The 21473-nt window shown below is 36.3% G+C and overlaps 1 protein-coding gene across 15 annotated transcripts in view; it reads left to right on the forward strand.

Moving 5' to 3' along the window:
* Positions 1-21473, forward strand: part of OXR1 (oxidation resistance 1) — a 442087-nt gene that overhangs the window by 313501 nt on the left and 107113 nt on the right. For all 15 annotated transcript variants that reach the window (XM_075495115.1, XM_075495119.1, XM_075495114.1 and 12 more), the window contains 4 exons: positions 523-707; positions 3727-4520; positions 8508-8676; positions 11817-11979. In XM_075495115.1, the coding sequence (XP_075351230.1) occupies positions 523-707; positions 3727-4520; positions 8508-8676; positions 11817-11979 (1311 nt within the window). The remainder of the gene's footprint in view (positions 1-522; positions 708-3726; positions 4521-8507; positions 8677-11816; positions 11980-21473) is intronic.

Below are 21473 nucleotides of genomic sequence, written 5' to 3' on the forward strand. Positions count from 1 at the left end.
TCCATTAAGTTAGAATGACTTATATCGGATACTGCTGTTGCTTCTGTGTAAAGAAAATGAAGATAAATGACAGTTTTTGAAGATCTTTCTTTTTTTGTTGTTCTTTAAATAGTAGAAAGTGAGAAGAGTTAAGAGTCAGATTTTAGACAGTGCTTGAAGTTTCTTGCAAAACTAGCAATAAGCCCTGTGGTTATCTGGGAAGGATGTATCTTTACCTCAGAGGAGCCGCCTAGCCTAAAAAAGGGTTTCTCTTTTTTTACTCAACCCAGCTATTAAATAGTTGTGAGGAACAAAACCATTTTCTTTTGGGAAAGTAGGTGGCATTAATTTGCTTTCCCAGAAAAACGGTTATGTTTCTAGATGACTGCAAAATACAAGAAACTGTATAAAGTTGCTTAAATAAAGATAAATATAAAGATGCTTTAAAAACAAATTAGAAAACACTTTTTTCCTAAAAAAAAATAGAGAATGAGCTGAAATATGAAGGAGAAAATTTACCACTTCTTTTCCCTCTCATTTTAGGGTACAGTCAATGGTGTGCTGCTAGTGACGCCAAATAATATAATGTTTGATCCTCATAAAATGGATCCTCTGGTCCAAGAGAACGGCTGTGAAGAGTATGGCATCATGTGTCCAATGGAAGAAGTGATGTCAGCTGCTCTGTATAAGGAAATTGTGGACAGCAAAATTAAGGATTCATTAACCATGTAAGATAGAATAGTATTTATAAAGCTTTGAGTAAATATGAACTGTAGCCGTATTGCTGACCATACAAAACTAGCAAAACCACATTTTCTTCTGTTGTTTTCCTTTTTAAGAACATCATCAAATATTGGCTTGGAAAGACTCTTGAGAAAGCTTGCTTTACCTTAAGTTCTCACATTCTGTATACTATATAGAATAAATCTTCTATATACATGGATTCTAATTTCCTCCAATAGTCTCTTTTAAGACTCAGTGTATAGCAAAAGGTACCACACCACTTCCTCTGCCCCTTCCCCACCAGGAAAACAGATGCCTTTGATTCTTCAGTAACGTAAAAACTGATGTACACAATAGAAAAGTCCAGCTTAAACAGCTTTAGGTGCAAATCTTTATTATTTACCATTTTCCTCTTGCTTCTCACACTAGCTTCATGTACCCTCTAGTTGCTCTGATAAATGATTGTAAAAATAATTTTCTTGACTGCCAGACTACCTTGACCATCTAATTGAAGGGAAGTGGACTCCTTTAACTGAGGTAGAGTTATCTATATGTATGAGAGGGTAAAGCTGTTTCCCTGATGTGTAACTCTAAAAAATGCAACCATTTTAAGTAAGGTATAAAGATACTTAGTAACTCTGAAAAACGCCCTTTCACAGTTCTTACTGGTAGTATGCTAAGCACATCTTTCTTTATAATCTTACATTATCTGGACACCCAGAAGAAATAACTTGTCTTGTACCATTTTTAAGTTCAGTTTCAGCAGCGACCTGGTAGTAAACTGGTATCTTGGCGTGGTCTTGTTTGCTGTCTGAAGTCATGTGTTTCTTGAAAGAGCAACTAATGTATGTATTACTATAGTAGTGCTTTTGGGGCTTTTGATATAGTATGATGATGCCTTCAGCATGATTGCTTTCTGGAAGTTTATTTTCCAGATTGAGTTTTAAAAAGTTGCTTGTAGTTCCTACTTGAGTTGATGTCTAGAGCAAGTAACGAGGTTATGAAAATTAGATGACTCTTTTTTTAATCTACCTGTTCAAATCATAATATTGCAGTTGCAAAACACATCTTTTTCCTAGCATGTTTAGTTTCTTAATGACTCAATGTTGGCTTAAAAATTTACCTTCCATGCCCTGTTGATTTTTGCGCTCTTGTAGCATGTGCATTTCCTGTTTTGTTTATAATATAAATGCATATGGAATGAAAACATGTCTAATAATGAAAGGTCACGCTGTGCGTTCAGAGCCCTGTATGTCCAAACTGATTTCTTGCTTGTCAAATTTATAAACTATTAAATGGAACACTAACTTCTAGCATTTTCTTCAGTCTTTTTGCCTTAACCTCATCAAAATTTGAGGCATGTTTGTAAATTTTGGGGAAAATAAAATTCAAGTTTAAGTCTGTAACCAGAACTCCCAACAGCTACAGTTAGATCTGACAAGACCTGTGTGTATTGAGGTATTTGAGACATAAATAATGTTTTCCCACTGTTGGGGTTTTTTTCCCCAAATATTCCACTGTTTTAATTAACCCTCTTTTCCTCTTCCAATTTTATCACTGTCAAACCTGTTTAAACTTGGAAAAACAATCAGAATACTGAAAATAAGATTATTGATATAATGGAAACTGATCACAAACCCGATGGATTCTTTGGTTCTTAAAACTGCAATTTCATGTTGTATGGTTTCTATATATAAGCCACAACCTATGCTGAAACTGGAAAAATATATCTGAAAATATACAGATATTTTATGCATTTCATGAATCTTAGGTTGTGCTTGTCTGAGAGCACCTATTGCCAGCATAATCTCAAAAACTTTAAGGAAACGGCCCAGTCTAATAGATGATAAATCCTAAACTCTAATCCACATGGTTTGTAAGCAAAATTACTACATCAGCACAAGCTTAATATCAGCTTCATGTTAACACTTGGGTAAGAGGGTGCATATGCTTTGCAAACATCCTGAATTTTAGCACCGTCTCAGTAATGTCAGTAATATGACCTAACTGAATAAAAAGTTGTGTAGAAACGTGGACTGGATTTATCCTTCTTCAAGATGGTATGTCAAGGTATAAGCTTCTTAAAAGCATTTGATACTAGGTAATGGAAAATGCAATGTGCTTGTGGTAGCAAGGGAGTTGGCATTGAGAACTCTAGTCAAAAGTATGTTTAAACATGAGAAATTTATGAAGGTTATGTACTGCTCAGGTTTTTTGACAGCAGTGGAAAAGCTTGAGTCCTGTAAATGTAGCTGAGCATGTTCACAGTCCCCTTGTAGTCCTCCTCTTCTAAAACTCAGAATTTCTGGTTAGCTTATTTTGAATAAGATCATTTCCTTTGGGGAAAATAAGTTCTTTTATGCTTGTCTCTTTCTTACACTATTTATCAACATTTGATGTCTGCTCTTTAAATTGTTCAGTTGTACCAAGCAGTTTGGGATTTATTTTGCCTAACAGTATCCTCAAAGTTAGGTGCCTGACACTAATCACTGTTCGGTATTTCCATGGGCAGAAAGGTAAGATCTACCTTGATGGTTCCTGTTGTTCTGCATTGACTAGCTTAAATAGTTAAGGTTAGACCAGATGACTTCTGCCATTCATTTCTTACCGGTAAGCTAGGTGTCAACTTCATAATAGAGTAGGACAGATCTATGCAATTGTACTGGCCTCTTTGGTAGACAAAGCTTAAAAGCTTGTGGAAGATTTCTACCTTTAGAGGTTATGGTTGTGTGTAGCTTTTTGTTGGTTTTCCCCTGTTTTTTATTTTATTTTTACTCTTTAAGCATCTCAAACAGTCTTGTTGGTTTCATAGGAGAGCTTCTCCTTGCGAAAGTAATGTCATGAAGATGGGAAGTCCTTGGGAAGTTTTGTTTTTTTGTTTGGGTGGGTTTTTTTTTTTTAGTGTGTGGTTTTTTTTTTTTTAGAAGCACCTTTAAATTTTTTCAGCATTAAACAAAACTCAGTAAAGAAAAGAGCTTGATGTAAAAGGCACCTGCTATAACAACATTCTTATTTGCTCAACAGAGATGTAGAACAGCTGTCTGTAAGAGAACTTTGCTATTCCAAGAAAGCTGCAAAGAGCAATACAGATGAAATGGATTCCAGGATTCGGGATACAGGCAATGACAGTGCTAGTACTGCCCCAAGGAGCACAGAGGAGTCTCTTTCAGAAGACGTTTTCACAGAATCGGAACTCTCTCCAATACGTGAGGAACTTGTTTCCTCAGATGAGCTTCGACAAGACAAATCTTCTGGAGCATCATCAGAATCTGTCCAAACAGTAAACCAGACTAGTGCTGAATGTTTAACAATCGTTTCAGACTCAAATGAGGCTGCCAGTGACTTAAAACCCAGTGCCGAAATGGTTGTAAATGTTAAACAGTTTGGTACCCACAGCTTAGGTTTAGAAAGTGCTGAAATGCCTATAAAGGGTGGACAAGAACCTAGTGAAAATATTTCAGATGTCCTCCAGCAGTCTTTGCAAGGATCACGTGGTAGTGAAGAACATGGTAAAGAGGCAGAAGTGGGCAATGATCAAGATTCCTCACTAGGAAAAGAACCAGAAGGAGAGAGTAAGACTGTAGAGGAATGTCCACGTTGTGAAGATACCACAGACTCTCAAAAGAAAACTACAACTAGCAAAGGGAAAGTAGTGAGAGAGCGAACTCAAGACTCAGAGACAGAAGTCGAGGAACTCCGCAACCTCTGGAAGACCCACACTATGCAACAAACCAAACAACAAAGAGAAAACATGCAACAAGATTCACAAAAAGAAATTAGTCAGAAAACTGTGACTGCAGGAGATGGGCAATTAGAAGGTGAGTCAGTATTTATGGATACAGTGTTAGCCTTCAGATTTACAATGTATCTCTCTCCAACTCATCACAATTTTCATTGTTTTTCATTCTGTAGAACATGTTTCTCCATATATTCCTTATATTTCTTATTGGCTTGAAGATATACCTAAGTTATACCTTATATAAACCAGTGGAGAAAATATTGCTCAGGAAACTGAAAACATGAATATCTTTGTTCCTGTCACTTTTCCTCATTGAAATTATATTTATGATTATATTAAAACACAGTATCTTTGTAGGGGAGATTTAAATGAGCCTGTAAAATTAGATCCATGATGCATTGGTCACTGTAGAGCTCAAAATTAAAAATGTTCTTTAGCAATCAGCTAGCGGTCACTTAAATTTTGATCCCAGTGTACATGTGTATGAATGAATTTCTGGGAATGAATTTCACCTTATTTATAGCATGTCTACCTGGTGGTTAAGGTTTATGATGTGAGCAATGAACACTGGAGTCTTAACACTCATACTTTCAGAACTTTGTTTCACTTGCGTCTTGTCATACTTTCATGCTGACTAGTACAAGGTTCATGCTGACTAGTACAAGGTTGAGCATACAAAAAGCATTTCTCAGGATAAATAAGAGCTAGATGGTACGAAACTAGTGCTATGAATATGGGGAACAACTAGGTTTATTTCTTGAGTACCATTACTCCTCTGCAAAGATTAGGCCCTAGGATTATTAGTTGGAAGTTATCTTGAAAGTCTGTTGAAGTTACTCAATTCATATTAAAAAAAATGCTGTGGGTTTTTTAAGTAACTTAAAGATGTTTCTGTATGTATTTGATTTTGCTTTTTAAAAAATTCATAGGTTACTTTCTGATGCCTTACCATCTTACTAATGGAGATAAACTAGTTGTTTTAATTGTGCAATATTTTGGGGGCCAGAAAGAAAACATATCTATAATGCCTGTCACAAACTAACAGATTATATGTGAAGTGCATTTGAAGGTCAAATGGTTTATGTTCATTATTAAAAATTGAGATTGTATTGAATAGAGAGGTGTATTCTTCGTTTGACAGAAATTCATCTTACACTTCAGAATCTGATATGATAGTTTTGGGTTGGTTTTTTTTTCCTCCTTCTGTTAAGGAAGTAACTGAATTTTGAAATTTGAAGCAGATTAATAATTGTATCATTCTGTGATAAGTTTGGCTTTTATGCCTTAAATATTGGAGGAAATCCTCTGGCAAAAATGTCAGCTAGCAGTAGTTGCTGGTTGTGACTTTTAAAAAATGCAAGCACCAAGTGTTTGCCACAATTGCTGCTTTTCTTACAATTGAGTATTATTTGTAATTCAGTTGTATTAGATGCTTTAGTTTTGTTGGTTTTCTGGACGATTGCGGTCACTCAATGATACAAGTTTTTCATGCATGATGTGATCTGTACAGTCACAGAGTATATACATATATAATCAAAAAAGTATCTGCATAGTCAGACAGAGGAGTGCTGGCTAGAAACCTTCACATGGTGTTACAATCTCACTGAAGGTTGTGGAGGTAAAATAGAAAAAAAATTAAAAAAAAGCACAGGTTACTTTTTGGAGATTCGTGCCAATGACTTCAGTCCAACTTCAGCTGGAATTATTGTATGTCTCTTATTCTTGCATGTTGTATTAGCAGAATACAAATAAAACAGTAAATTATGGATTAGTATTTCTCAATCTAGATAGATTTGGTGAAGCCTCTACTGGCTTTGTCTACAGGCAAGTTTAAATAGAGCCAAGGTAAAAGCATAGATCTATTGCTTAACTCTTGAAGGTCATCAAAGTCTAAGTATGACAGGTCTATTAACAGTAGGTCACTAAAAATGCTAGGTCATTAAAAATTGAAACACTGTAAACACTTTATAATATCCTGTCTATCAGACTAAAACTCTGAAGTAGTCCTACTATGAATTTTGTATCATTAAGTTACCTAGATAGTCTTTTTATCTCCTGCATATAGCAAGGACTTAGTTGAATTTGTTCTCTTTTGTGGGAGTTTTGAGCACCTAGTTTTTTGGGAACTACCATTTCTTGATCTTTGTGGAGGTGAAATGGTTCTGAGTTTGGAATTAATGATTGATTTGCTCTGAATGTTGAACAGGTGATGCAATGTAAGTTGGTAACTATGAGTAGACTAGAATAGCTAAAAAGGTCTCCCTTGGAGTTTTTTTATAACTCAGGACTCTCTTATATTCTCTTCTATTTTTACGGACACTTATGTTGACCAGTGGACTGAAATAAAAGCTAGATGTAGCTGATAATTTGGAGAAGTTGTAATGGTCTGTAGTTTTTTGTGTGTATAAACAAGCTGAAATCTCATTAAAGATAACACGTCTGTTTGCTGCTTAGTTAGCTCGATATTGGCAGAGATTGAAAGGGGGGCGGGGGGAAAGAGCCACACAATAGCCATTAATAAAATCTTTTTTTCTGATTAATTCTGTGTCAAATACACAAAAATATACTGGAGAACACACCAAAAAAGAGCATCTTAAATACTCCTTTTGAAATTTGGGGGCAGAGCTAAATTGTTTGTCTTCATTCTCGCTGCTAGCTGGAACTATAATCTCACTCGTTTTTCTTTTTTGAGGTATGGTACAAATCCCACTTCTCTGAGCGCTAGGTCAGAGAAGTTCTAAACTGCTGCATGTGAAGGACCAAAATCCCAAATATCAGATTATTTTAAGAGTACTTCTCTAACACTGCCACAAAGGTCATGTGCCAGTCCTATGAAACAGGTTTTTTTGTTTATTTTGGGTTCTTTTTGGTTTGGGTGTTTTTTATCTGACAATTTACCTTTGAGCTTACAGATTTATAAAATACTTCCAAATTATGCATATTATGACTATTCCACCATACTGTATACTGCAGGTATAATTCTAAAATGCTGTAACTGAAAATTAGGAAGCACATATTTAAATATTTACTGAAAAAAAAAATTCTTTTGTGAAACAATGCTGTTCTAAACTTTATGGTGAAAATCTGATTGAGGAAAACATACAGTAGAGATGCTTATAGATCAAGAAGGTGATGTTTTCTGTGCTTAGTGTATCTGTAGTCTGCATGGATACTGAAGGAGAAATTCAGTTGTAAAGGAAAAGATGAGTGTCCTAGAAAATTGGAACATATTTGTATGTACGTGTAACACCAGAGGTAGGATAAATCCTTTGTTGTCATAGCAGATCATAAGAACTCTTAAATTTACATTTTCTTTCCTTGCTTTAAAAAGTCTCTTGTGGCTGGAGCCCATGTTCTAGGATTTGGGCAATTAATCTAGCAAAGAAACAATTTCAAGAAGGCTTCTTCCTTTGCCTTGTGCTGACTAGACAATCCAGACCTTGAGGGTAATCATATAATTCTATTAGTTCAATTAAATATACTACTGGAGGGAAAAATCCCATACCACAACACCCAGTGTACTTCATCCTGAAGTGGTACTCACAGCTTTGAAGTGTTTGATATAGCTAACAAATTAAAATTCATCTCAATCCTCTATTAGTAGTGCCAGAACCTTTCTTTTTTAAATGAAAAGTAACTAATGAACAGCTTTGACATATGTGAATCAAACCTAAGTACTTATTTAACTCTGTATCTTTTGCATGTATATGGAATATCTTTTTAACAGTGGGACGTTTGTCTGATTCAGTGTTGAGGGATATGCATTGAGAATACCTTCTGAAATACTTTCAAGCATGGATGAAGGGCTATCATAATGTGATCTGGGGTTGGAAGCAGAAATGAATGTTAGAATTCTTCAAACATATTGTACTCTGAAGTTAATTCTGCTGATGCAATTTATGTAATAATAAAAACCAGATAATTATTACTACCTATGTTACCTCATCTCCTATTACTTATTTATATATACGTCCTATATACATGTATTGCCTAATAGAAAATTGGCTAATAATTTTGTTAAGCTCTTTTGTACATTGTGGATAGCTTGCTTTTTCTTTACTAATAGGTTCTTCTCTTATGAAAGAAAAAAGACGGCATCGATCTCACAAGTTTCTGTGTCTCAGGGTTGGAAAACCCATGAGAAAAACATTTGTTTCACAAGCAAGTGCATCAATGCAACAGTATGCACAGAGGGATAAAAAACATGAGTACTGGTTTGCTGTTCCACAAGAAAGGTAAGAAGGGGCAGACTGTAAAAATCAACACTTTCCAGTAGGTCTTTGAACTTTTTTTTTTTTTTTTGCACCATTCAAAATTTTTCAGTGACTGTGTCTATAAAACAATACAAAAAAGGGTCAACAACTGAGGATATTGATGACTGGCTTGTGCTTAACTCTGGAATACCTCATTACCATACTGAAGCTGTACTGATTTACTTCAGTTACTTGTAGGTTCAGCCAGTAGTTTCTCATGGTATTATTTAGGCTTGTGTTTGTAGCAAGGAATCAAGTAAGTGATATCTAGTGAAGGAAGTGAGTTCTGCAACAAAGTTTTATTGCCATTATCTGTGCTTCCCATTATTTGGAAACTTTCTAAAAATTCTCTCTGCTTCTTAGAGCTCTGAGTTCAGAAGAGCTATCTGGGGCTCTTTTGTCTTACCTTTATATATGGAACATAAAACTTTTCCAGGAAGCAACTGAAACATATCTACCAGAAAAATATCTAAATTTGTTGCAGTGATTCAAAGACATGAGATGTCCATGCTCACTCACTGGTAAAGTCTTGAATTCTTAAATGATCTTTTACTGCTAGGAAACTGTGACTTATTTTCAAGTTGAATGTGATTTTGGGGGGTATTGGAGATTCTTATATCCTTGTCAGAAGAGGGGGGAAAAAAGAAACAAACAACAACAAAAAACTATCATCTGTCATCTTGTATAAATACTTACACACAATGATCAAGTCACTTTTCCATCTTTTCTTTTGAGCTGAATGGCATAGCATGTCCAGTTGGGGCACTGCAGTTGAGGACAGATATGGATCAGTTGGAGAGAGTCCAGAGGAAAGCAGCAAGACTAATTAATGCCTAGAAAGTGTAACATATAAAGAAAATTAGAAGTAAGTGGGGTTCTTTAATCTAAAGGAGAAAAGGTTGATACAAACATAAAATCATTTCATACTTAAAGGTTGGCTGCAACAAGAAAGGCAGTATTTTTTTTCATGTCCACTGTGAATGGAGATATGTAATGGGCTGAAATTAGATCAAAATATTTGAGTTTTCCAACAGGGAGAATTGAGTCTATGCTAGTACATCACTAAACTGCTTTTAAACATCACCCCCGCTTACCCTAAGTGGTGGAGATTATGCAATTTCTTGAGACAAATGTCTGTCACACTGATTCTGGTATAGCTAATCCTGTCTGGGCCAGGTGACCTTTTGTGGTTACAGTCAACTCAAATTTTCTTATTTTATTCATACCATATTTAATTTGAAAACAGGTAAATGTTTCACATATGGCAATGATGTCTAGGTCAGCTAATTAAAATTATTACTGTCTCTTGGTTCATTTTCTAATGTAGCAGAGCAAGTACTTCAGCATAAAGCAGAATTTATCACCTATTTCAGAAGAAATAGTTCTTAGTTTACAGTCTGTGTCTGATCTCCTTGGAAATTACTCCACCTATGAAGGGTTTCTCTCTCTAACTGCATGGGGAATTAGTAATCTGTTCTTTATCCATCCAGTGTGTGTCCTATGTTTTTGTACACAAAAAGTCACATGTGGTGGTAGTGGGGTGTTTGTTTTCTTAATTCAGTGTTAACCTTGCTGAGTGCTATTCTGCATAGGTCAAAATATTTAGTGTCAACCTAGTTGTCTTTGTCACCTAAGTGGTAAGAAAGAGGAAAAAGTAGGTATCTGACAAACCTGCATTATTTCAGTGTTCTTAATCTCAAAGGAGCCAGTCTGGGAAGGAGCGTCTTAGAGTTCCTTAAACATAGTTTTATTTACTTTTCTAACTGCTATAATTATACACAATTTCAAGTTCTTAAGAAGTTAAAATCAGGATTTGTTTTTTTTTTTAATTTTCCTACTTGTAAGATTTTTTAAAATTGACTCCTCGTTCAGTGCATGAGGAGCCTGCAGCTTCTTCTTCTGACTTTGTCATAGACCTTATCTAGCCTTATGCATTGGAAATGTTTTATTCTCCCTTACTGTCAGAGAAAGGTTGGTTTGTTTGCTTGTTTTTTCCTTTCATCAATGTTATCCAGGAACCTTAATTTTAACAAAGGTGACTTTAAATAACTGACCCTGTTCAGAGACTATTATTACATACCTGTGTGCTACATCCTTTTAGACATAGAGGCATGTGAAGATTATAGCTGCAGTTTTGAGAGCCTTTGCTGCTCTGTATGTCTTGCTGTTCTTCCAGTATTCAGTTTTGCAAGGATTGGGGCAGGAAGTCCAAATATCATTCTTCATGCTAATCCAGTATGCAGATTCACTGTAGCAAATATCTCTGAAGAGAGACATAAGGAATAATCAAATTCTTGGTAACCAGAGCCATAAAGCTCTAGCTCTGAAGCTGTCTTTTCCATGATGAAGACATACTAGTGGATTCATTGCACGTCCTTTTTCTAAATGCTCCATCTGTGCACCCATAGGAAATGCTTGAACAGTATAGATTGACATCTACTAGGATTGTAAATAACTTTCTTCTGGGAATTTGGGCATTTTGTTCTTCCAAACTGGAGAACCATGCCATTTGTGGCAGATAACTTAAAAGGAGGTAACTTTGAATCTTGGGACTTACTGCAGTTTTGCAGTTAGAATAGTCTGTAGTTTATGATCTAGCTATATATATATGCATACTTTCAGCCTTATTTCCTTATATCTGTAGTAATTCTCACAGTCTGTATAATTTTGGTTACATGTCTTGGGAGTGTTCAGCTCTTCTTCAGGTGTGGGGAAAACAGACATGCAGACATTTTTAAATTCCAATTTTGTTTATGCTTTTATGTAATGCTTTTTAAATAAAATAAAAAAATCTTAGTGTTTTATTTTGGAAGTTATTTAAATTATAAACAGAGGTTTCCAACGGGACAAAAGTGGTTGAAGGACCGTACTTGTATATGAAAACACAGCTAGTCAACTGCCAACTTGTTTCCTGTTTTTCCTCCAGTGTCAGCTTCATATAATTAAAAAGAAAAAAAAAATACTAACTAGCTTTTTTCAAATGTGTCTCTAATACCTAGTAAAACATGAAATAGTAAGTATTTTCATTTTAACCTTAAATACTTCATAATTATTAGACATGACCCAAAAGATCACAAACTTACCTTATTTTTCTTTTCTGTATCATTACTTGACTTCTCTAGGACAGATCATTTGTATGTCTTCTTTATCCAGTGGAGTCCAGAGATATATGCAGAAGATAATGGGGAATCTCTTCGGGAACCTGGATTTATAGTGGTAAAAAAGAAGGAAGAGCCTGAAAATAGTGAAGAATCTACTACTGAAGATGCTGCTAAAGAGTGGGAGGTAAGGAAGAACAGTGTCAAAGATTTTTTTTTTTTTAATACTTTCACAGGAATATGGTTAAAATAGCGTTAAATCCTTTCCAATAAGAAAAACAAAGCAATGTGCTTTATTAGTCTGCTTATTATGACCATGACTGTTTAATTTATGCCATCCTAATGCTTTGCTCTAACATCAGTTCAGGGCAACATTTCACTATTACAAGTCATTTCTGTATGGAGCAGATTGTAACTTAAAACTCAAGAGTTAAAAGGAATGTGAGTACAGCAAAGAAGTTGCAACTTTGATGAAGCAGACTTAGTTTTCAGTCAAGTAAACTGACAGTTTTCTGATATTTATTATTCCTGTATCTAGAATGTTTGAATACTTATTGGTAAGTCTCAAAACAGGGATGAGAGAACAAAAAAGGAAAATTAATCTATTAATGACATGTTTTTCCAATAATCCAGTAATTAACTTCTCAGTTGTAACTTCTTCATACATTAAGATGCTGTTGCATGGATTTTAGTAATATACTGTGACTGGAACTATCTCTTTATTTTTTATAACAAACACATTTCTTCCATGTGAATCTGTGTCCACTGTGTTTCTATGGACACATCTTTACATGTCTACGTGGTGTTTTGTAGTGTACATACAGTTAAAGCACTTGTAGTCTTGTGCATTCAAGTGTCAGTCAAAAGTTTGATGATTCTTGTCATATATATTGTAGAAGTATCCCATCAGCACTGTTTAACTTGAGTCTCAGGACAGCAATTGCAATCTCTGACTGTAAGACTGATTTTTTTTTTTTTTTTTTTTTTTTTTCTTCCCTCTCCCCCCACCCCACAATGGAGCATGTTGAAATTAAGGAAGTGTGTACTTGTGTTTTATGTAGAGTATAAAAGAAATTTTTAAAAACTGCAATAGTCTAACTACGGGTAACAGTTTTCTTCTTGGCTCCAAAACTTAGAATCATAGAACTCGGACTTCAAACTTCTCACTTACTTAGTCGAAGTATTAGGCTGTGGTTCCAAAACACTGTCTCTGCAGCTCAGTGATTTTGCATGGAGCATTTTTGCTTTGAGACATTGAAATGAGTATCATAAAAGCATGTCTTTTGAATCTTCATGTTTCCAGCATATATATTGCTCGAGTATTCTTACCAGCAACGTATTTTGGTGTTGACTCTCGCTCAAAGCCTTTATAAGTATTTGATGTTTTAAAACTTGGCCTTTCAGAACACGGGGATCAGTGGCAAGTGATCAATATTATGGTTTAAGGCACAGTATGTTTCTCTTTTAATGACCTCTTCAGTAACTTTGCACCCTAATATAATTACAGAATAATTTCCACAGAAAATAGTGTAAGTTTTTCTTCAGGATTAAATGTTGTAACTTTTTAGGAGGTATTTCTGAAGATAGTAGATGCAGTCCTTTTCCTACATGTATTAAAGACTGTAAGTTATTTACTACAGAATGAGGTCATGCCTTAAGCCTTTATTTAGGTCTCCTCTGGAAACAATTGTAGAAGACGATATTTCAAAAATACTGTTATTTCCATATGTGTAGTGTGAAAATTATGTCAAGCTCGGTTCTCTTAAGATTATCAAATAATAATTTTTCTGGATTTAGAAGTTAGTGTGATTAGTGAGATGGATAACTTTTTTTTTTAAAAAAAGATGTTATGCAAGTACAAGAAATATGCTAATGTAGTCTTCTGTGCATTTTAACTTGAGTAATGTGACTTCTTATGACTGACTTCTAGCACAAATCTGAAAGCTGTTAAAAAATAACTTTTTTATCAGAAATGTTTGACAGTACCAGATGGTTCAACCTGTCATTACATACAACTGCATTTCAGTGGCTTATAACATATGTGCTAGAAAGTATCAGTACATACAGGGAATTGTTGCTGTTGTTGTCATACCCATTACTCCCATTGAATTTCAGTCATTATTTTCAATCAATATACTTCCTTCCTTTAACCCAACAGGCTTTTTCGCTGTCAGCTCTTGATCCAGGTGTAATCTAAGATAGAGGGTGAACAGTATCATTGAAACCTTTTTGTGAGTATTGGGATGAAAAATAGGCTGCCTTCTTCAGAACACAGTGATGGGAAAACTCAGGGTGGAAGGGAAATGGAAAGCAAAATCCTGATGTGTACAAATACATCATGAAGTACTGTTGATTTATCGAAAGAGGAAACTAGTGGAGTAGCTTTCTTTTTGGAAAAGTGCTCTCTCTGCTATTATTGTACAGTATCTTAAAACTGGAGAAACAGGGAAGAGGATTAATGGGTAACCCGGGTGTGGTGCTCTGAGACAGCTTTTGCTTCTTTAATAGTCCTATCTTAACACATTCAGCTGCAGCTTTTTATCTATAGAGACTTTAAGGAAGTACTGTGCTTTTTTTAGTGGAAAAGGAATTATGGGAAGAAGGAACAAGGAAAAGCAAAAGCAAAGATCAGTAACGTATGAAACAAGTAGTAAGGGTTGGTTTATAAGTTTATTAAATGGATCAATGAATAGGACTCTGAACTTACTCCAATTTTTCATCTGCTTATGCTTTCTTCTTCTACCTGTATACAGAGTAGTCTATTTCCTATCAGCCTTTTCCCTGAAGTAATCCAGTAGATGTAACCTCGGCTGATCTAGTAGCACAGAGATCAAGACTCCTGCCGTCATATTAAACGCTGGTTTGATCAAATACTGCACCGTATGAAGTGTCCAAAAAAAAAAAAAAAAAATCCAGGGAATCCTTTAGCTGACTCTTTTTGTATTGTATGCTACACACTTAATAGGTAACTGATTTATTAGAAATAACCATGAATCTACTGCTATCTAACATTACCATCAGTAAAGGTGACTAATTCATAGTCGTCAGTTACTTAGAGTTTAAAACAAACTCTGTGTGGGGTACCTCATAGCTCCTGTTGCTGATGGGGTTCCTCAGTACCCGCCATCCGGAGAGGCCTCTGCCTGTCCTGTTGACAAAGCTTTCTAAAAAGGATACTTTTTCACTTAAGATCAGTCCATGCTAAAGACTTGTCTCTGGTGTCCACTAGAAATGACTAGACAAGAATTTTATTTTATATTTTATGTAAGAAATGAAACTGTGCTGCTAGGTTCTTGGTGGTGTTATCCCCATCCATTTTCCTCAAGTATCTCTTTTACCTTCTTGTACTTAAGTGAATGGGCATACACCAAGGAAGAGGGTGTTTTGGGTTGTGTGTGGGTTTTTGGTTTTTTGTGTGGTGGTTTTATTTTTGGTTTTTTGGTTTTTTTTTATTTTAAAGTTTTTTGTAAAAACTTTTTTAATTCAGGAAAAAAATCTGCACTCTTAAAAAAAAAAAAAAAGATGGAGGTGGGAAGTGATATCTCTGTGATTCATCAGTCCCAGAAGTTCCAATTATCCTGTTATTCTACTATTGTTTTCCTAAAATGGATTGTAAAACCTTGATGGGCTTGTTTCCACTGCTGTTGCTATATGAAGTGGCAAGTGGCATTTTGAAGTTGACCATTGGCAGAAAAAGGTGGAAAACAAGTACTCATGTAAAATGTCATTAACCATATCAGGGATCTAGTATAGAGTTAAATGAGGTAAATCAACTTTCCAATAAACTTGTGTGCACATAAAGGGTGCTGATAAGCTCAAATATTTTTCTACGGAAGTTGGCATGGACATGTAAATAATCCCATTAAAATCTTTAGAGAATCAGTTTACCATATCTGGGAAGGAAGGACAACTGAAACTAATTTTCCAAGCAAAGTTTTTACAGTTTTAATAATGCTAGATACAAAGGAAATTGCTGTGCTCTAACAATTCAGCACAGGGAGGAGGGCATTAGGGAGGAAACAATGGAAATGACTACTTGCGTAAGAAACATTAGTGCATAAAGGAGAAATGACACAATTTGTGCTTTCCCATGCGAGTTTTATCATAAAATTATTGCACCTTCTATTTGTATCTAACTAAAGGACTAGTTGGTCTCTTGGGGAGAAGGAAAAGAAATTATACAGATCAAAATACCTTAATTTGCTTATTTAATGCTTCATCTGTTGGTCTGTGAAGCTAATTCTCAAAGAATACAACAGATCAAGTCCCTTTATTGTTCAAGGAATGTCATTAACTTTAAGTAGTTAACTTTTTTGATAGGGAGCTGGAAAACTGGGATGCACCGTTATATTGACTGTATGTGTATAAATATATTTTTTATTTCTGTATGTGATAATGACTTATTGACATAGACTGCTCATCTAGCTTTAGATTGCGGTTTTGAATCTAGAACAATCAAAACAATATCTATGTAAGGTACTACAGCTGTTAAATGTCTTTATCATCATGTAATATTGGAAATACAGGATTTATGCTGCATGGATCAGATCTCTGGTCATCAGAAAGAGTATTGATGGAAAAAAAATAATTACTGAGTGTGGCCACAGCTAAATGTTTCAGAGGCATTAAAGAAATTTCATGTTGGGCACTTGTGAAGAAATCAGTTAAGCAAATCAGTTCCTATTTAAACCTGAAATCTGATAAGGAAACAGAGGAATTGCTCTGTACTAGAATAATCCTTAATTATTTAAAGTGTTGATTGTTCTTTCTCCCCTCTGCTTCCCCCTGTTGTTTGGTCTTATTTATTGCTGCTATTCAGGATTGAGTCATACTTCAGGTCCACATAAATCTAAATACTCATCCACAAGATATTTGAAAACAGGAAATTTATTGTCTTAGGACCTGCAAGCTGGTTTTAAAGTAGTTGGAAGCTCATCTGTTTTATTGTTTCCATTATATTTTCCAAACAACTGAAAAGCTAGAAAATGAGTTTGATGTAAAGCTGTCTAGAAATTAACTTCCAAAATAAAGCATGAGTTGATAGATATTTGCAAATGATTTTTGCCACATTCACTGGGTCATGTTCTGGACTTGCATTTTGTAATCATTACCTTTGGTTTTGCATATTAAGTGTCTGTAGAAAATATAGATACAGTACTTCTGGAAAGCAGTACTCTGTAGTAACTTTCACTTGTCAAACTGAATTTCAGTTGGAACTTTAGACATGGTTTGAAAAAACTTGCTAGATCAAGCCATTAGTTGCAGATGAAGTTCTGCCTTCATGAAATGGTACGTGAGTTAGTCAACATTTCAACATTAACAAAACTGTAACTTCTGGAGTGTCTAGAAATTCTATTTCTATGTATTTGTAGAAACATGAAGGTCACAAACAGTGCTTATGTCTCCTGCCTCCTGGTCAGGTAACATCTGAGGAAGATTTTTCAAGATTGAAGTATTGGACATAAGTGCTTAAGTTCTTCAGTGGATCTGGACTGTAACCTACAACATTTCTATATTAAAATGGGCATTTCAGTTTCACTATGCACTGCTGTCTTAAGTTTTTGTATTCTTAATCATGTTTTTCCTATAAATTTGCTTCCATTCCCTACTCTATACTTCAGTGCTTGGATGCTGGTGAGACAGCTGCTTGTTGTGTCTTGCATTTTAAAATGTGGTACGAGCATAATGCTGTATGACAAGCTGGATAATACTGGATCAGCAGAGAGAAGAGGAAGCCTGGAAGTTGTAGGCTTCTTGAATGAAACAGTGCACACAATGTGTAAAGATGCATCACATTAACAGTCCTCAAAATAAGAATATTTTTCCAATATGTTTCTTGAAAGGTTGTCTCTTTGTGATAGCATATTGGATATACAAGCTAGATCGTTGTTTGGTTTTTACATCATGCATTGTCTGTTAAGAAATTGGATGTGTCACTATGCAGGTGTTGCTGTGCTTTAGCAAGCATGTTTAATAGGCTTTGCTGTTGTACTGGAGGATGAGAATCTCTTGAATTTCATCAGCTATGTGCAATACTAGAAATGTTTCTGTTAAATTAATTTCTTGTGGTTGAAGAGAGAGACTCTGGTGCTCATTAACATAATGCAATGTCCTTTGTAGAGACAGGTAACTTCAATTCTTGCTTTTGAAATTAACTTGAGCAAATATTGTACTCTCTCTCAACTTCATGCATGGCATATTTCTTGCTTTGCTCTATTTTCTCTACTTAATCTCTTTGGAATCTATTTATAACTTGTAAGTGAAAATTCAGATGTTTTCACTAGTTGGAGTTGTCCTGTGGTTCGAATCGTGAATGTGGAATTGTAATTGATGGTTATTTCATGTATCTGAGAGAACTGGGGCAGTCCCTCTCTGCTAAGAGTTGAAGCAGAACTATTCAACTAAAAAGCTTGTGCTTTTGAGACTCTTAATGGCTTTCAGTGTACCTTTGAAAATCCTGAGGAAAATTTTGTGGATGGAAAAATGCTGCCTTTTTTTTTTTTTCCCCCTTCCCCTAAGGTGTTGAAAGGAAACAAAGGATGGCTTCTCAAATTAGACTTCCTTTCTTATGGAAACATTATCAGCCAGCTAAGCAGCTGGGCCAGTCCCCCTTGTACTGGATACCACAGGAGGTGGCTTTTGTACTGCTTAGTGTGTTCCTTGTAGCAGGAAAGGGGGAAGGGATCAGAGCTCAGTTAACTGTAATCCCCTGTTAGCTTCACCTCCAACAACTTTTACAAAGATCCAGTTGTTCTGGAAGACAAAGTAGTAGTTTTGCTTAGGAGCCAGTACCTGATTTTTATTTTTTTATTTTTCAATTGCATTCTAACTTCATTACTCCTGAACTTGGCACTCTTTCCTTAGTCATCTGAAAGGCTTTTTGTACCAAATAGAACTTGTCTGCCTCTTATTAAAGATAAACCAGACCTTAATTCAGCTGACTTTTGTATGCCTTATATCATTAAAATACGAAACTGCCTTTCTTTCACCTAGTGGGATTCCTTCCAAAGATGACCATTTAGGTGGCCTGAGCATCTAAATTAAGTGTCTTCCTAATTTTGAAGTTTTTGGCAACTTATATCCTAAAACTATAATACAAGGAGTAAACATACAGAATGTACATCTCTTACCAGAGCTGTAAAATGCTATTCTAAATTTAAAACAAAAAAAAGACGACTATAAGAGTTTATAATTCTAGAGTTGTTTTCTGTCATTATACTAATGTGTATTGAAACTACACTATTTTAAACACTACTTGAGGCAGCTTTCAGTTTTTTCTTCTGGGCTCTTTGGTGATGGGAGTTTTTATTATAGTCTGTGAAACGTGCCTGTTAGATGTAAATAGCAATCTCATCTCTTTAAAAATACATTCTAACAAGTAGATAGGCTACTGAAAGTGAAACTGATGTCATTGCTTGTTGATTTGTTTGTTGCCAGGCAAACCAATACAACAGCATAAAACCAAGCTTTCTTCTCATCAGTCAAAAATGCAAATGACTTATGAATTGCACTGAGGCACTCGAGTTATACAGTCTGGTTCCTGGGATTTATACGTTTTTCTCAATTTTTCAGGGCTGCTTCTGAAATTGGTGTATTAAATCCTGAGAACAATCTTACTTTATGCATATGCCTCCTAATCTTCTCAGGAGATGCTTGGGGATGCTTATCGTCAGTGCACCACACTTGTGGCTTTTCATCACAAAACCTGGTCACCTACACGGCCGCTTCATGTGGAATCAACAGCAAGTTCTAAATAAACTGATTAATTATGCGCGCGCGCCCCCCCCCCCCCCCCACACACACTCCAGTATTTCTCTGGGCTAACCTCCCTCCCTTAAGAGGGAAGGAGCAGGGGACATCCATTACTTTTTACTAATGTAATATTGATCAAAAAGCATGCATATTAAATATAGGGATTGTAGAATTCAATATCACAACTTTTCTATCGCTGTGGTATCAGACGTTGTGTTAGCTACTAGGTGAAACAGAATAATGCCGTCTAATCAAACTGCAAGATGTTCTTTCACACCCAGCATCCAGTCTTCTATGCAAGTTCATAGAGTTATTGTCCTTACTATCCTGTTTCTAGGTTATGAGATCTTGTCAGCTGAGATCTTGTCAGCTTCCCAGCCAGCATGGGTTTATGAAAGGCAGGTCCTGCTTGACCAACCTGATCTCCTTCTGTGACAAGATGACCTGCCTAATGGATGAGGGGAAGGCTGTGGATGTTGTCTATCTAGATTTCAGTAAAGCCTTTGACACCGTTTCCCACAGCATTCTCCCGGAGAAACTGGCTGCTCATGGCTTGGACAAGTATATTCTTCGCTGGGTAAAAAACTGGCTGGATGGCCAGGCCCAGAGAGTTGTGGTGAATGGAGTTAAATCCAGTTGGCGGCCGGTCACAAGTGGTGTTCCCCAGGGCTCAGTATTGGGGCCAGTTCTGTTTAATATCTTTATCAGTGATCTGGATGAGGGGATCGAGTGCACCCTCAGTAAGTTTGCAGACGACACCAAGTTGTGTGGGAGTGTTGACCTGCTGGAGGGTAGGGAGGGTCTGCAGAGGGACCTGGACAGGCTGGGGCCAATGGTATGAGGTTCAACAAGGCTAAGTGCCAGGTCCTGCACTTGGGCCACAGCAACCCCATGCAACGCTACAGGCTTGGGGAAGAGTGGCTGGAAAGCTGCCAGGCAGAAAAGAACCTGGGGGTGTTGGTCGACAGCCGCCTGAATATGAGCCAGCAGTGTGCCCAGGTGGCCAAGAACACCAATAGCATCCTGGCTTGTATCAGCAATAGCATGGCCAGCAGGACTAGGGAAGTGATTGTCCCCCTGTACTCAGCACTGGTGAGGCCGCACCTCGAATACTGTGTTCAGTTTTGGGCCCCTCACTACAAGAGAGACGTTGAGGTGCTGGAGCGTGTCCAGAGAAGGTCAATGAAGCTGGTGAAGGGTCTGGAGCACAAGTCTGATGAGGAGCGGCTGAGGGAACCGGGGTGGTTTAACCTGGAGAAAAGGAGGCTGAGGGGAGACTTTCTCGATCTCTGCAACTACCTGAAAGGAGGTTGTAGTGAGGTGGGGGTCGGTCTCTTCTCCCAGGTAACAAGTGATAGGACAAGAAGAAATGGCCTCAAGTTGCGCCAGGGGAGGTTTAGACTGGATATTGGGAAATTTTACTTCACTGAAAGGGTTGTCAAGCCTTGGAACAGGCTGCCCAGGGAAGCGGTTGAGTCGCCATCCCTGGAGGTATTTAAAAGACGTTTGGATGAGGTGCTTAGGGACATGGTGTAGTGGTGGTCTTGGTAGTGTTAGGTTTACGGTTGGGCTCGATGATCTTAAAGGTCTTTTCGAACCTATACAATTCTGATAAACTTTAAATCTGGTGTGGCAAAAGGTGTAAACTAGATAATTGATTTGGAGTGAAAATAAGACATTTCATAAGTTGTACCTGTATTTGTTGGCACTCTCCTTCTCTGCTGCAACTTTTTAATATTTTTTTAAGACAGATCAGTTTATTAGAAAAAAAGACATTGTGAATAACAATTATTGAAAGGACTATGCGCTTCTGCCTTGAACATTGATTGTGTGGAGATATTTAGCTTGGTTACAAACTAACAGTGACAATAACAAGATTGTCATTCAGTGTAATTAGATACATTTTGATTTGCTCTGTTGTCTAGGTAG

The sequence above is a fragment of the Mycteria americana genome, chromosome 2 (genome assembly GCF_035582795.1).
Source record: "Mycteria americana isolate JAX WOST 10 ecotype Jacksonville Zoo and Gardens chromosome 2, USCA_MyAme_1.0, whole genome shotgun sequence".
NCBI classification, from domain to species: domain Eukaryota; kingdom Metazoa; phylum Chordata; class Aves; order Ciconiiformes; family Ciconiidae; genus Mycteria; species Mycteria americana.